At 47.5% G+C, this 13,166-nt stretch overlaps 1 protein-coding gene across 1 annotated transcript; it reads left to right on the top strand.

The window, feature by feature from the left end:
* The first annotated feature begins 348 nt into the window (after positions 1-348).
* Positions 349-13,122, top strand: smarcd1 (SWI/SNF related BAF chromatin remodeling complex subunit D1). The gene is made up of 13 exons (XM_077008602.1): positions 349-567; positions 3,721-3,893; positions 4,064-4,106; positions 4,328-4,450; positions 5,366-5,488; positions 7,609-7,725; positions 7,809-7,910; positions 8,194-8,355; positions 8,436-8,533; positions 8,629-8,764; positions 10,458-10,580; positions 11,408-11,509; positions 11,775-13,122. The coding sequence occupies exons 1-13, from the start codon at positions 364-366 to the stop codon at positions 11,826-11,828; spliced, it is 1,560 nt and encodes a 519-aa protein (XP_076864717.1). The 5' UTR covers positions 349-363; the 3' UTR covers positions 11,829-13,122.
* The last annotated feature ends 44 nt before the right edge of the window (positions 13,123-13,166 follow it).

The raw sequence follows: 13,166 nt of genomic DNA, 5'->3' as shown, positions 1-13,166 counted from the left end.
GGTTATTTTCGACATGAACATAGCACATTATTTGTCAATTACCCACTTTTAACCAAATGCTGTTTGATATGCTATTGTAAAAGCGAAGCATTTTAGGTTGGAATGGAGATTTGTTGAAACAGCCTGCTAGCATTTAACTCCCTCATCTTTTACGGAGATTACGAATTCAGTCAAATGATATCTGGAAGTATTTTCTTCCCTGTAGTTAAAACTGGTTATGAAAACTACTAAAATCATGTATACACGGACAACCTATTTATTCTGTACCACGTTACACTGGAGACCGTGGACATCCAGTCACGTGACACAGGCCGCCACGCTATAGGTGGATTCCGTCGCCGGTGGTTCGTGATACGGGAGAAGATGGCGGCGCGTGGAGGTTTTCAGCAAGCGGCACCTGGGGGTGCAGGCGGAGGCGGCGGCGGTGGCGGAGGTGGTATGGGACCAGGACCACCGGTCCCGGGTGGGGGGCCAGGTATGGGACCAGGAACGCCTTCAGGAAGGATGGGACCATCGGGCGCTCAGAACCACATGTACCGCTCCCCGATGCCAGGGCCTGGATACCCGGTAAGACCGAGAACAAAGGATAGGCGGGTCGTAACGGGACTCCAGCGCGCTAGTTGGCCACCGTGTTCGCCAGCGGGCCGTTATGGCGCCTCTTGGTTCGGCGCCGTGTTCCCTGAAACACAACCGCGGCTCGCTCGTGTGGAGTGAAGCGTGACGCGCAGAATGAAGAACCCAGCCGTCCGTGTGCTGCTGCTGGCCAGCCGGGTTGTTGGTTAGCCCACGTTAGCTGCTTGTGCTACTGCGCGTACCGAGTTCACATGACGAACCGGCCCGTTTCTTGAACACAAACCCGCTCCGACCGTGTAAGGCGCCGGGCGAGCTGCTCCGCTGCTGCAGCGTCTCGCTAACCCCAGCCTGGCTCCCCCACACCGGGCTGGTGTTGTCGCGGCCTGCAGCCCCCGCGGAGCTGAACACCGCACACTGCCACATCGCACCAGCGCTGCACTGTTTGTCACTTTAGTTCTGGTTTACGTTTAATTATTGGTACGTTTTTGACTCTTTAGCACGTTTACGTGTATCCGGTAGTTACAGACTGGGCAGCCGCTCGACGCCCGTTAGCCTGTTAGCCGCGTTAGCCTGTTAGCTCCCGTCAGCTATCTAGACGGGTTATAAACTTTAACGGCCCAGCTAGCTAGCGTAACTTAGCTTGGTTAACTGATTTAATGAGCCAAATAAACATCGTCTAGTTAACCATATATTTTTTACGGAACCCACCCCCTTCCCTACCAAAGTTTCAGAAATGTATCTCTATTTTTATTTTATTTGCATATCGTCTCCTATTAAGTAACGTGTCTAGTTAGCTTAGCAACCGTAAGGCGTGACCTGAGACGAGTAACCATGACTACCTGTCGCTTCAGCGATGCGCGCGCTGCTCAGTTCACCGGGTCGGTTATCTCGTGTCCAGATAGAAGGTGGTGAATTAACCACCGGCAGTTTCATCACACTCGTGTACAATACACTGTTTCATATCTATACTTTGCCGTGCAGAAATATGAATTTCACTCGTCGGCAGCTGTGTGTGTGTCGCGCGCAACTGGCTGACACTCATCTAGGGCGACTTGCATATTTTTCAGTCAGTAGTAACATCTAGAACGAAAAAGACATCAAGTCCTCTGTAATATATGATGTTTGCGCATCGATGCCGCCATAAAAGCATCCGAACAGAACGTGCAGGTGCTGTTGCGTTTAGAAATGGCCTGATTTTAGCAACACACACTCTCGTTTTCCTGCCGTCACTGTTTATGAAAAGCAAGTAGCAGTGTGGAAGAATCTGTACGAATATGTAAGCTGAACGATTGGATCGTGTAATTACTCGGTGTAGCTTTCTGTTGGGAGTGTTGTATGAAGGGATATTAGTCACCGTTTCTCTACCATGCCTTCCATAGCTTCTCAGCTGTCAGGGACATGTTTTCCTTTAAATGAATATTCTGCGCTTTCTTCTCCTGGCCTTGACTGCTCCCAGAACGTACTTGTGTGGCGGTGTGTTCAGCACAGCTCCGCGCTCAATTAGAACATGCAATTGTTCAGCCAGAGTCCCAAGGTCGAAGGCAGATGCTATGAAAAGAGGTTTGCAGTCCAGTGTGTGGTGGTTTTTTTTTTCTTTCGTTCTTGACAAACTTCAGACAAATAGAAATTCAGTGAAAAGAAAATTAGAAATTTAACCGCAAGCAGCAACAAAAGTGTGGAAAAGATTTAGCCCTTGGTGCGCTGCACAAAATGGAGCCATTGTAGGGCGCTTGGGCACAAATCCGCACGTCAGACCAGCGCCCGCACAGGTTGGCGGTGCACCTGTGAGTGAGGCTCACCGGCGGCTGCTCGAGGGTTCGGCGTGCACACGACTTGCTTGGCTGTCGTCAGAGGGTTTTGTGTGTGTGTGGCTGGACGCTAGACCGGGAGCTCCGGTGGTGGCGTGAGCGAGAGGCAGACAGGCGGGCGGGTGCCGGCTCGCTCGGCTTCTTAAGCGCTGTGCACTGGCGTGTCCTCGTCAGACGGCCGCACACATGCAGTCTGAGACACGGAGTCGCTTGTTCGATTTCCTGGCGCATGGCTTGGTGAGTATGTAAATAATTGTTTATTAGTATGGGCACCATTTGTGGTGTTTTAAGGAGGAAGCTCAAAAAATGTGATGTTCTACACTTTCATTTGTCCAGCCTTCTCGCATATACTGTTTGCATTCAACTTGTTAATGTGGCTGATTTAAGAAAGGAAGGTCTGTGTGTTCATCTTTAGATGTGCGCTGAAAGTCATTAGCCTACATTTCTTTATAAATCATTGACAAGTTCAAAAAGTGGAACAGAACAGTCAGGATGTTTTTGTGCTGCAACCTGTGTGGGGTCAGCACATGTTCACCTCTGAAAGACCCTTCACCTGAGGATTTGCTTGCTGATCAAATTGTCTGAACTTGTCTTGAATTGCACCTGGACCCAAGTGCTATTTTCCTCTGTAGGGCAATGGCTGAACTAGGTACTTAACCTTCTAGTCAGGTTTCCCCCCAATCATCTCCTAGCCTCCATTCCGGCAGACACGAGTCCTGCTGAGTTGTTTCAGGAACCGTGTCTCCTGAATGGAGATTAGCTACATTATGGTTCTCTCTTGTTGGTCTGGACCATTTGCTGACTAAAAAACAAATGTGCATGTAACAGCCTTCTTGTATATAGTCGATTGATTTCTGCATATCTTACTTCATACCGGGAGGAAAGATCTATTACTCCCTACAGCTTTAATTTCAGTAGGCTAAATATTTTCCATGCAGAAAAATGTCTGATTGTACATTGTTGAAGTTCACCAGTCTCCATTTCTTGAGTTTCATTTCCCCTCCTTAGATGCTTGAATTTGGTATTTTTGGGTTTTGTGATGCTTTGAAGTTGTTTCTGAATGAACTGTATATTAAGAGAGCAGCTTGATTTAAATACGCAGCCATGCTTCATATTTAAATAGAGTTCTTGCAGTACATCCAGGAATGAGTTTCTTCTGCCTGATGTGATGTGCAAATTAAAATGACTCTGTGGTTCTCTGCACTTCAAAATGACAGATTTTCTGCATGGCTTAAGAAAATTGAAGCTGCCCCAAGGTTAATTCATAATAACAGTGCACACGATGAAGGAATGCTGGCCCACAGCAATCTGACCGACAGTACCTTTCTCCCGCTTGCAGAGGCCGGGTATGCCGCCAGCCAATCGGATGACCCCTCAGGGCCCGTCCATGGGTCCCCCGGGCTACGGGACCAGCCCCGTCTCTCGCCCTGGCATGCCAGTCATGGATCCGTCCCGCAAGAGGCCTGCTCCCACCCAGATTCAGCAGGTCCAACAGCAGAACCGTACCCAACAGTAAGCATCTAGAAACGCTTGTTGAATAAATGTGTCCTTGAGATTTCATTCTTTTTTTCCTGTATCTTATATCTAGTCAATTTTTTAACTGCAGGATGTCTGATCACTGTTTAAAATGATATTTTAAGTGGATGCAAAAAAAAATTATTCACCATTCCATCCCCTTGTAGTGCCAAGAAGAAAAAGATGGCAGATAAAATCCTACCTCAGAGAGTAAGTCTCAAAAGTAACATATATAATACACATATATGTAAAATATATTATACATATATTTTCCAAAATATCCTTTATGCAGAGCCTTTATGGAATAGTACATTTATGGCCTTTATGGAACGGCCCATTCTAGTTATTCCCGGTCTGAGACTGTTTTCCTGACCCTGCAACCTAGAACCTGGTGGTTGAATCTTTCCTGCTGCCGCGCCCCTCTCTTACAGATCCGGGAGCTCGTCCCGGAGTCTCAGGCTTACATGGATCTGCTGGCCTTCGAGCGGAAGCTGGATCAGACCATTATGCGCAAGAGGCTGGACATCCAAGAGGCATTAAAGAGACCCATCAAGGTAAATATATGTTTTTGTTTTGATCCAACGTTCCATTGCTTGACGGAGATCTCAAGAAGAGTAGGACCAGTGATAAGGCCGTGGGTTATGTTCTAGGGTTCTTTAGCGTGCACCAGTGGGTTATGTTCTAGGGTTCTTTAGCGTGCACCAGTGGGTTGTGTTTTAGGGTTCTTTAGCGTGCACCAGTGGGTTGTGTTTTAGGGTTCTTTAGCGTGCACCAGTGGGTTGTGTTCTAGGGTTCTTTAGCGTGCACCAGTGGGTTGTGTTCTAGGGTTCTTTAGCGTGCACCAGTGGGTTGTGTTCTAGGGTTCTTTAGCGTGCACCAGTGGGTTGTGTTCTAGGGTTCTTTAGCGTGCACCAGTGCATCTGCTTCTTGTGAAATCTTCCTGCTCATTAAGGCTTTCCAGTGTATTGTTTGACCGTTATAACGTTTGGCCTTCATGATGGTTCACAAGGCTCCATCGGCACCATCAATATCCTTTTGTTTTGGGGGAGGGGTGGTTGAGTACCCTGACACATCTGTGATGCTCCTGATAAATGTTCTGTGGTTATTCTGATGAACTGCAATAAATCATTCTTGGTGGGGGTGAGGGGGACATAACTCTAGTCCATCTTCAGTCACGTTGGGTTGGCCTTCGCACACGTGTGCAGTGTGAGGCATTTATCAGTGTAGTCAAATGTATTGTGATGTACAAATGTATTGTGATGTGTCAAGGCTGATTATACGCCTGACAAGTAAGAGGAAATCGGAGAGCAGGATTAGACTGATGGACTCCCTCACAATGAGAGTGTGTGTGGGGGTTCCTAGGCTCCTTCAGCACTGGTTCCAGTAAAACATCTCTGGTTTGAGGTAGATGCCTCGGTGAAAACGGTGCAGGAGGACAAATGTTGACGCTTGTGTAACTTTTCACGCAGCAAAAGAGGAAGCTGCGCATTTTCATCTCCAACACGTTCAACCCCGCCAAGCCAGACGCGGAGGACGGCGAGGGCACCGTTGCGTCGTGGGAGCTCCGGGTGGAAGGCCGTCTGCTTGAGGACGTAAGCTCGAGTGCCAGTGATGGCGGTTACGGGTTTGCTTTCAAGCTGAAGAGTTTCTCTGCGTGTCTGGTGGTTTGTGTTCAGTGGGTCACAACGCTGGGTGTGTGGGCTGTGACGTCCATATTAGTAGATGGTGCGGCCGGTTCTGAGGTGCTACGTCACCCTCCAGCCAGAGAAGCAGGTCAGCTGCAGCGCGAGCAGGTGTGGGCGATGTGATGCTACCTACACCTGCACACGTCCTCATCCTTAATCGCTGCAACAGTTCCAGTCTCCAGCTGTAACGTCATTAAATAACTGACAGTCCTGCTGTGAAACTGGGACCTACGCCTCATCAGCCACCCCCCAGTATGTAACTCATTAAATGGTGGACTAGAATTGGGGGTTTCTTTAAACGCTACTTACACGTAGACGGGAGAAGCAAGTGGGGCCCACCAGCCGTTTAAAAAAGCAAAACTAGTCAGTGTCAGGTTGGATACGGTGTGAGGTGAGAGGAAAGGCGTAGGTGGTAGTTGGAGTAGTGATGTGTGTAGCTGAAGTGTGTGAGAAAGGACATGGTGAAGATGGCAGCAGATCCTAGCTGCTACTGTCATGGATATGAATACATGGGTAATTTATATAGGTGACCACACAGTTTGTAAAACCCCTCTTGGCTATGAAACGTGCCTCAAGTAGAGCTGGGCGATTAATCGATATTATCTATTAATTCGAATTTACAGTTAAGGACGATGTGTTTTTAAGAAAATCGATTTTCTGAGATTTAATTTTCACCACTGACGCTGCACTGTGGGCTCCCGTAGTTCAGTGAGCTTAGCCCCTCCCACCCATCCACCCTCAACACACACACACACACACAAACATGACGGCGGAACTTGTGTCCAAGAAAAGAGCAACTAGCTCCGTGATCTGGAGTTGGTTCGGTTTCGTAGACCAAACAAGTCCTCGCTGTAAGGTGTGTTTGAAACCGATAGAGGGAGAGAGCGAAGAGTTCTATTGTTCAGTTGCGCTGTCAATAAAGTTTCCCTCCGCGGGATATTTTGGATTAAGCAGTTTCTGCCTCGGTCACCGAACCCGCTTCAATGGATTATACTTTCGCGAGTGACCATAGCGCGCGGCTCCGCACACCTCGCGAGTGTGTAAAATGGAGACAAATTAAGTATTATATCGCGATCCATTCTTAGTGTTGACTTGTAACTCCCGCGGTAGCCCAATTCAAAAGTAGCCCAAAAAACCGCACCCCGTGACCCCAGAATTTTTACCCGTGGCTGGATTTTCAAACAAGCCCAATTTGGCGTGAAAACGCGAACCTGGCAACTATGGTAGTATAAACTGTGGTAGTATAAAGAAACACCCCTCAAAAACAGTGGAAGGAACATTTACCTGACGAATTTTAATGTTACATTGTGTTTCAGGTTTGAAAAGTGCTGGAATTTAGGCTAAAGTGAGGGGAGCCCTGTTCTTAATCAGAATGTAGACAGCGTGACTGTCAGTACGCAACATGCAAGAATTGTTAAATTGTATTTGTTTTGCATTTTATTAAAGGGCACCAAATTATTTATCTATTTATTTTTTGAGGGTGTGTTTTATTTATTTATTTATTTTAAGTTTGAGGTTGCATTGTGTCCATGCTTAAACTATGTTGGAGAAAGCCTTCTAAAAGTTACTGAATGTTCTCAGTTGTTTACAATTGTTTTTTGCTTGTTTCTGGTTGCACTTTAACCCCAAAGGGGAAATTTAAGTGAAAAATAAATTAAAACTTTTTTTTTACCATTCCTTTATCATCTGTAGTTTTTTAGTAGAGGAAAATAAATCTATTAAAATCGAAAATCGGATAAAAAAAATTAATCGAAGATTTTTTTGGAGGGCCATATCGCCCAGCTCTAGCCTCAAGTATTGGACATGCTGAACGTTATTGGTCCTGCACAAGTCTCGTCTTTAGATGTTCAGTGGGAGGGCTGGTGTCCTGGAAGCATATTGACCTGTTACATGTTCAAGGAAGTCATGTGAACATTGTGGTCACGGAAAATGCAGAGTAGAAATGTAGCCCAAGTTGCACGGGTTGTTTGTCATCGAGTCTTGGGTGGAGGAAATTTAATTCCTGCATGTAAAACCTTCCGTTTCAGAGTGCTGTGTCCAAATACGAGGCCACCAAGCAGAAGAGGAAGTTCTCCTCTTTCTTCAAGTCCTTGGTGATCGAGCTGGATAAAGATCTTTACGGTCCCGACAATCATTTGGTGGAGGTAAGGTATCGCGTTAGCAGCTCTTGCAGCCTACATGCTCATTTCAAAAGCCGCCAAAGTAACGACTGGCTCGCTGTCGCCAGTGGCACAGGACGCCCACGACGCAGGAGACTGACGGGTTCCAGGTGAAGAGGCCTGGAGACGTAGGCGTGAGATGCACCGTCCTCCTGATGCTCGACTATCAGGTACTCCTGCAATACAGGTGGCTTCTGGGAACAGGATCTCTGTGTAGATCTAATGCAGTTATGAGTCAAGTTCAGCCCAACACACACACACCCCCACCACCACCAGGTGTCACCAAATCACATCGCTGTTCATTACTGCATCAGGCCTCAGAGGTTCCGTTAATAGGGAATTGGGTTTTCGTTAAGCCTTGTTGCTGAGCCTCAGTCAGCTTCCTTGTGGGGTGTACAATGTATGAGGTGTGATGGTCTCTCCTCTCCTCTGGTCTCTCCTCTGGTCCTGCAGCCCCCACAGTTCAAGCTGGACCCCAGACTGGCCCGTATGCTGGGCATCCACACCCAGACCAGGCCCGTCATCATTCAGGCCCTGTGGCAGTACGTCAAGACCCACAAGCTGCAGGACCCCCACGAGCGCGAGTTCATCAACTGTGACAAGTATCTCCAGCAGGTTAGCTCCCTCCGCCACCGTTTACCCCATGGCGCCACGTAAAAGAGGTCGAGTTTTTAAACGCGTCGAACTTCCCGCAGATCTTCGAGACCCACAGGATGAAGTTCTCAGAGATCCCACAGCGACTGCACGCACTGCTCATGCCCCCGGAGCCCATCATCATCAACCATGTCATAAGGTGGAATGCGGCCGATTTCTACCGTTTTGCTCTGGTCTGTTTAGCATCTAAAACGTGTACTGAACCCTCTTGTCCATCGTCCTGTGCGACCCCAGCGTCGACCCCAACGACCAGAAGAAGACTGCTTGCTATGACATCGACGTGGAGGTAGATGACACCCTGAAGACCCAGATGAACTCCTTCCTGTTGTCCACTGCCAGTCAGCAGGAGATTGCCGGTTTGGATAATAAGGTAGGAAAAGTTTACCTGGCTATTACAGTGTCTATCGGTCAAAGCAGTTCTGTCCCCTGCCTGTGTGTAAGAGCTGGATTGACACTTGTCCTATGGTACATAAGATCTTTTCCACATGTTTGTGTGATTATGCACACTCACTGGTCAAAGGTGAACCTGTTGTCTAATCATTAAAGACTGCTTAAATGTGTTATCTCCTCACTGGACAGCTTTATCGTCTCCCTGATGAAGGCCGCATGATTACTACTCTTGTAGTTGATTGCATCACAGGCCTATCAGCTTGGGCTATAGTAGGGCCCCGCCCCCTCGGACCAAGTGGCCAACTCTTCGGCAAAAGCGTCCTCTGCCGGCACGTGCAGGGAGGAAAGGGACGTTTAAGACTCCCTGTTGTGAAATGTTCTGATCCAGGTGTTGGAGTGACCTTTGACTCCTAGTGCTGCTGGTGGACTTTGAGTGAACCTGGAGTCTAAACCTTTTAAACTGCTGTGAAGAGTAGCTTGTTGTAAATAATATTTATTTACTGGGTCTTTCCCCTTTTTTCACTTCCCACATACACAAAGATGGCTAAGGGTGAAGATGTTCTGATCTTAAACACAATTTTCAGTGCCCATACAGGCCGTCGTGGTTGGTGGATCATTAACCAGTAGGCCTCCACCCCCCTCTCCCGTGTTGCGTATACACAGAGTAAGTTCACACCGCAGGAATACACAAGCATGCAGCAGTGTTTGGGGTGTTTCCTGTCTACAGTAGAAGTACAACCCCCCCCCCCACCTGCAGCAACTGGCTATTTCATTCCTCGTGTCTCGGGTTTCAGACAGGACCTAGTCAGTGCGCACAAATTACCCATAACTCTCAGTGCCTCGGCCGAGACTCCAGTCAGCATGCGTGCCCTCAGTGACCGCAGAGCTGCTCACTGGAACTGCTGTCCCCCTCGGCCTGGGCCGCATTTGTTTCTTTTCCAGTGCCCAGGGGAGCAGGCTACTGCTGTTATCTTTACTGCTTGAAGATGTTGTCTCACACCCTGCCCCCCCCCCCCCCCCACACACACATCAAACAGTGGCCTGTCGTCGTCGTCTCCCCCACACTTCACAAGGCTTTTCAGCTTGTCCGGCGGCATATGGAGTAACACAATGGGAGCTGTACAGTTGAGGGAGTGTCTTGGGAAATTCTTCCATTGATCCGTTGATACTGCGTTTCACCCTCGAGTCTCACACCAGACAGGCTGCCATGGTCTGATGGTGGTGTAGTGCGCACTGCCGTCCCCGTCAGGACAGAACCACTCTGTGTTCATATCGCTGCTCGACCCGTCGGCACAGTGAGACGTGTTGATGGTGTCTTTTTGGGCCCCGTAACCAAATCAACTCTGAGTTGGAGAACTTTTATACAACTATTCTGTAGCACCTTTTTTTAAAATTCAGGGTCATGCTTCAACACACACTTGGCGTAGAGAATTCAAGGACTTGTTTTTCTTCACGGTGACACCCGCTCCGCCCCCTCTCCTTCTGAACAGAGGGGACCTTGAGTGCGTTTGCCATGATGGAAAGCTCAGCATGTTGTCCATGTTTTATTTCTATGCTTCGTGTCCTAATGCGCCTTGTTCTCCCTACAACCTCGCATCTCCCTACAACCTCATTGTTTGTGTACTATAAATCATGTGCAATGTCTCTTAACATTTACGATTTAATCCTTATAGATCCATGAGACCATTGAGACCATCAATCAGCTGAAGACCCAGAGGGAGTTCATGCTGAGCTTTGCCCGAGACCCCCAGGGCTTCATCAACGACTGGCTGCAGTCCCAGTGCCGAGATCTCAAAGTAAGCGCGCCGCAGGACGGAGGCCTGCATCAACACCTTGCTCTGTGTCCTTGGCGTGTTCTCTGTGGTGCAGCCAGACGGGTGGCTCAGCACTGCTGGTGAACTGTGCTTGATGCTATAGAGCCGTCTTGTGTTGAATGACATAAACAGGTGTTTGCCCGATTAGTTTTAAGTTGTCAGCTGAAGCAAGCGCCTTGCGGTAAACGTCTTGGTTTTAAGGTAAGCAGTGTAGTTCCAGACGAAGACCCAGATGGGGCGTTGGCTACTGGACCACATGCACAATTGGCACCTGCTCAAGAAAGAAGCTACTGTGGCTATAGATGTTCTTGGGAACTTCGTAGTCGCGTTTCAGCAGCACTACAGATTGAGAGAACGTGTAGTCGTTCACACAGAGCCGTGGAGTCACGGCAGGGCACACACCAAGATTCTGATCAGGAGTGAGCAACATATTAATGTTCTGCCTTAAGAGTATGGAGGTTAACCTTCACTCGAGGTTTTCATCAGTGCCCGGCTGTTTTCTTGACATGGCGGTTTCTTGGTGGTGGGCCAGTTCCTGGCTGACTGGACTTTTAATGGGAGTAGTGGGGGAGGGGTGCACTTGTGCTTGAGTAATTCATGGCCAAAGGTTGTTGTTTCCACACTCCCACAAAGGATCAGATGTTTAAAGGAGGTTGAAGTGCATCGTGGCCCACATGGATCACTTTATGCAAAAAAAACATTTAAAATATTCAGTTCTTACAAAAAATGGCGATGTTGTCTCAAAGATTAAATGGTAAATAATAGGCTCGTTGTATGTGTGACCATGACGTTTTACCGTCCCAAACCAGACAATGACGGATGTGGTCGGAAACCCAGAAGAAGAGAGGAGGGCGGAGTTCTACTTCCAGCCGTGGGCTCAAGAGGCCGTGTGCCGCTACTTCTACTCCAAGGTACAGCCCCGCCCACCCGTGTGTGTGTGCGTGCGTGCGCCACCAGTGGCTGTTGTTGACATGAATGAAGCGCAAGAATACTGTGGTCATGTTTTTGACATTTAATCACGACCTAATTTGGCAACTATTATGATCATTGGCCAATAAACCTAAAAACTGTCGCCTGGCTACATAAGTTTGCCCATGTGAGCCGCGATAGATCCAACATCTCTGCCATCCATGTAGGGTTCCCTGTTTTAAAGGTGCATGTTGGTTCTGATTCCAGGTCCAGCAGAGACGGCAGGAGCTGGAGCAGGCACTAGGGATCAGGAACACATAAGCAGGAAACGGCCCAAAGAAGTGGGAGAGGCCCGCCGGGTCGTGAGGTTCTGCTGCCCTGGCCCTCCATCTTTTGTTACGGTGACCTTGATCTTCAGTTAATTCGCCAGCACTCCTGGGGTAGGTCAGGAGGAGAACGGGTCAGTCTCCTCTCCTGCTGCAGGTGTTTTTGCTTGGTTTGGTACCACTCGTATCTAATGGCCCTTTTGAATCGACCTCGTCTTTCTCTGCCCCTTGTGACCTCCTGACCCCTTTTGAGTAGAGAGAAAACTGGTGCCCCCACACTGTAAAGCTGTTCCAAGTAAAACTGTTCCTAAATGTTACAGTGACTGGTGCATAGATAATGAACTCAGTCAAAAATGTATGTGTTTTTTGTTTGTTTTTTACCCCCTCACAAGCTAGCGAAAGTTAGGAAATGACACTGTTGCATTTGATTGTTAGCCTGATGGGGTGCATGTTTCCATTTAAAAACAAAACAAAACCAAAAAAAGCTCCTTTGTAATCCGAAAACCGAATTGCTTAGCTTGGGCGGATGCTGGGCATAACTGCACTCAGCAGAATTGATTAGTGGGCCGGCGTTCTCTCCTAAAGCGTTAAGGGTGCCCACACCCGTGTTGTCAGACCTACGTGAAGAGCATGGCTACATCACCTTTCCTTGTAGCATAAGATGAATGTCGTCTAAGGTGTTAACAGTAAGCTCCATTCTTTTTGTTGTTGTTGTTTTTCGTGTGTCCCTCACATAACTGACGAATTTTCCGTTACTGTACCGTACCAAGGTTTATCTTGCTTATTTAAAAAAGAAGAATGAAAATGTTTCCTTTTGTGAGCAGGTGCTGCATAGATTCTAGTTGGTTTCAAAAGTGTTGCTGACTGAAATAACTCAACAGCAAGTAATATTTTGTGGGGGCCATTTGTATCTTAATTTTTTTCTGCAGAGGGTAGATATTTGTCTTGGATATTTTTTATCATATTATGGAATATATTAAGAATAGTTAGTGGTAGAATGAAAACTAAGTAATTAAATAGTCCTTCAGCTATATAAAGCTATGAAATTGTAAGCAGGAGCTTCTAGTTAGTTGATTGATCGGCATTAAGGATTTAATTGATCATTATGAAAGGCCACCATTATGGTTGTATCACTGTCCACACTCAGGTAGTCTAATGCTCACCATACATGTTCTCGCTATTCATCTTTTCACTCTCATGGCACAAAAGTACTTCCATAACGGCACAACCAGTCTAGCATGAAACACACCAGCTCATGACTGTGGCCCCTGGTGTAATTGTATCTTTTTTTTTAAAAAAAAGTAAATTTGTACACGACTTCTGGATGGAATTA

The sequence above is a fragment of the Brachyhypopomus gauderio genome, chromosome 1 (assembly GCF_052324685.1).
Source record: "Brachyhypopomus gauderio isolate BG-103 chromosome 1, BGAUD_0.2, whole genome shotgun sequence".
Classification (NCBI taxonomy): domain Eukaryota; kingdom Metazoa; phylum Chordata; class Actinopteri; order Gymnotiformes; family Hypopomidae; genus Brachyhypopomus; species Brachyhypopomus gauderio.
This window is presented reverse-complemented; position numbering and strand designations above follow the sequence as displayed.

Bases quoted from the DNA above. Each gene is read 5' to 3' on its own strand.
- smarcd1 (XM_077008602.1), top strand. From the start codon at position 364: ATGGCGGCGCGTGGAGGTTTTCAGCAAGCGGCACCTGGGGGTGCAGGC. The intron at 3,894-4,063 runs GTAAGCATCTAG...ATCCCCTTGTAG, and splicing joins CAGCAGAACCGTACCCAACA to TGCCAAGAAGAAAAAGATGG. The intron at 8,534-8,628 runs GTGGAATGCGGC...GTGCGACCCCAG, and splicing joins ATCATCAACCATGTCATAAG to CGTCGACCCCAACGACCAGA.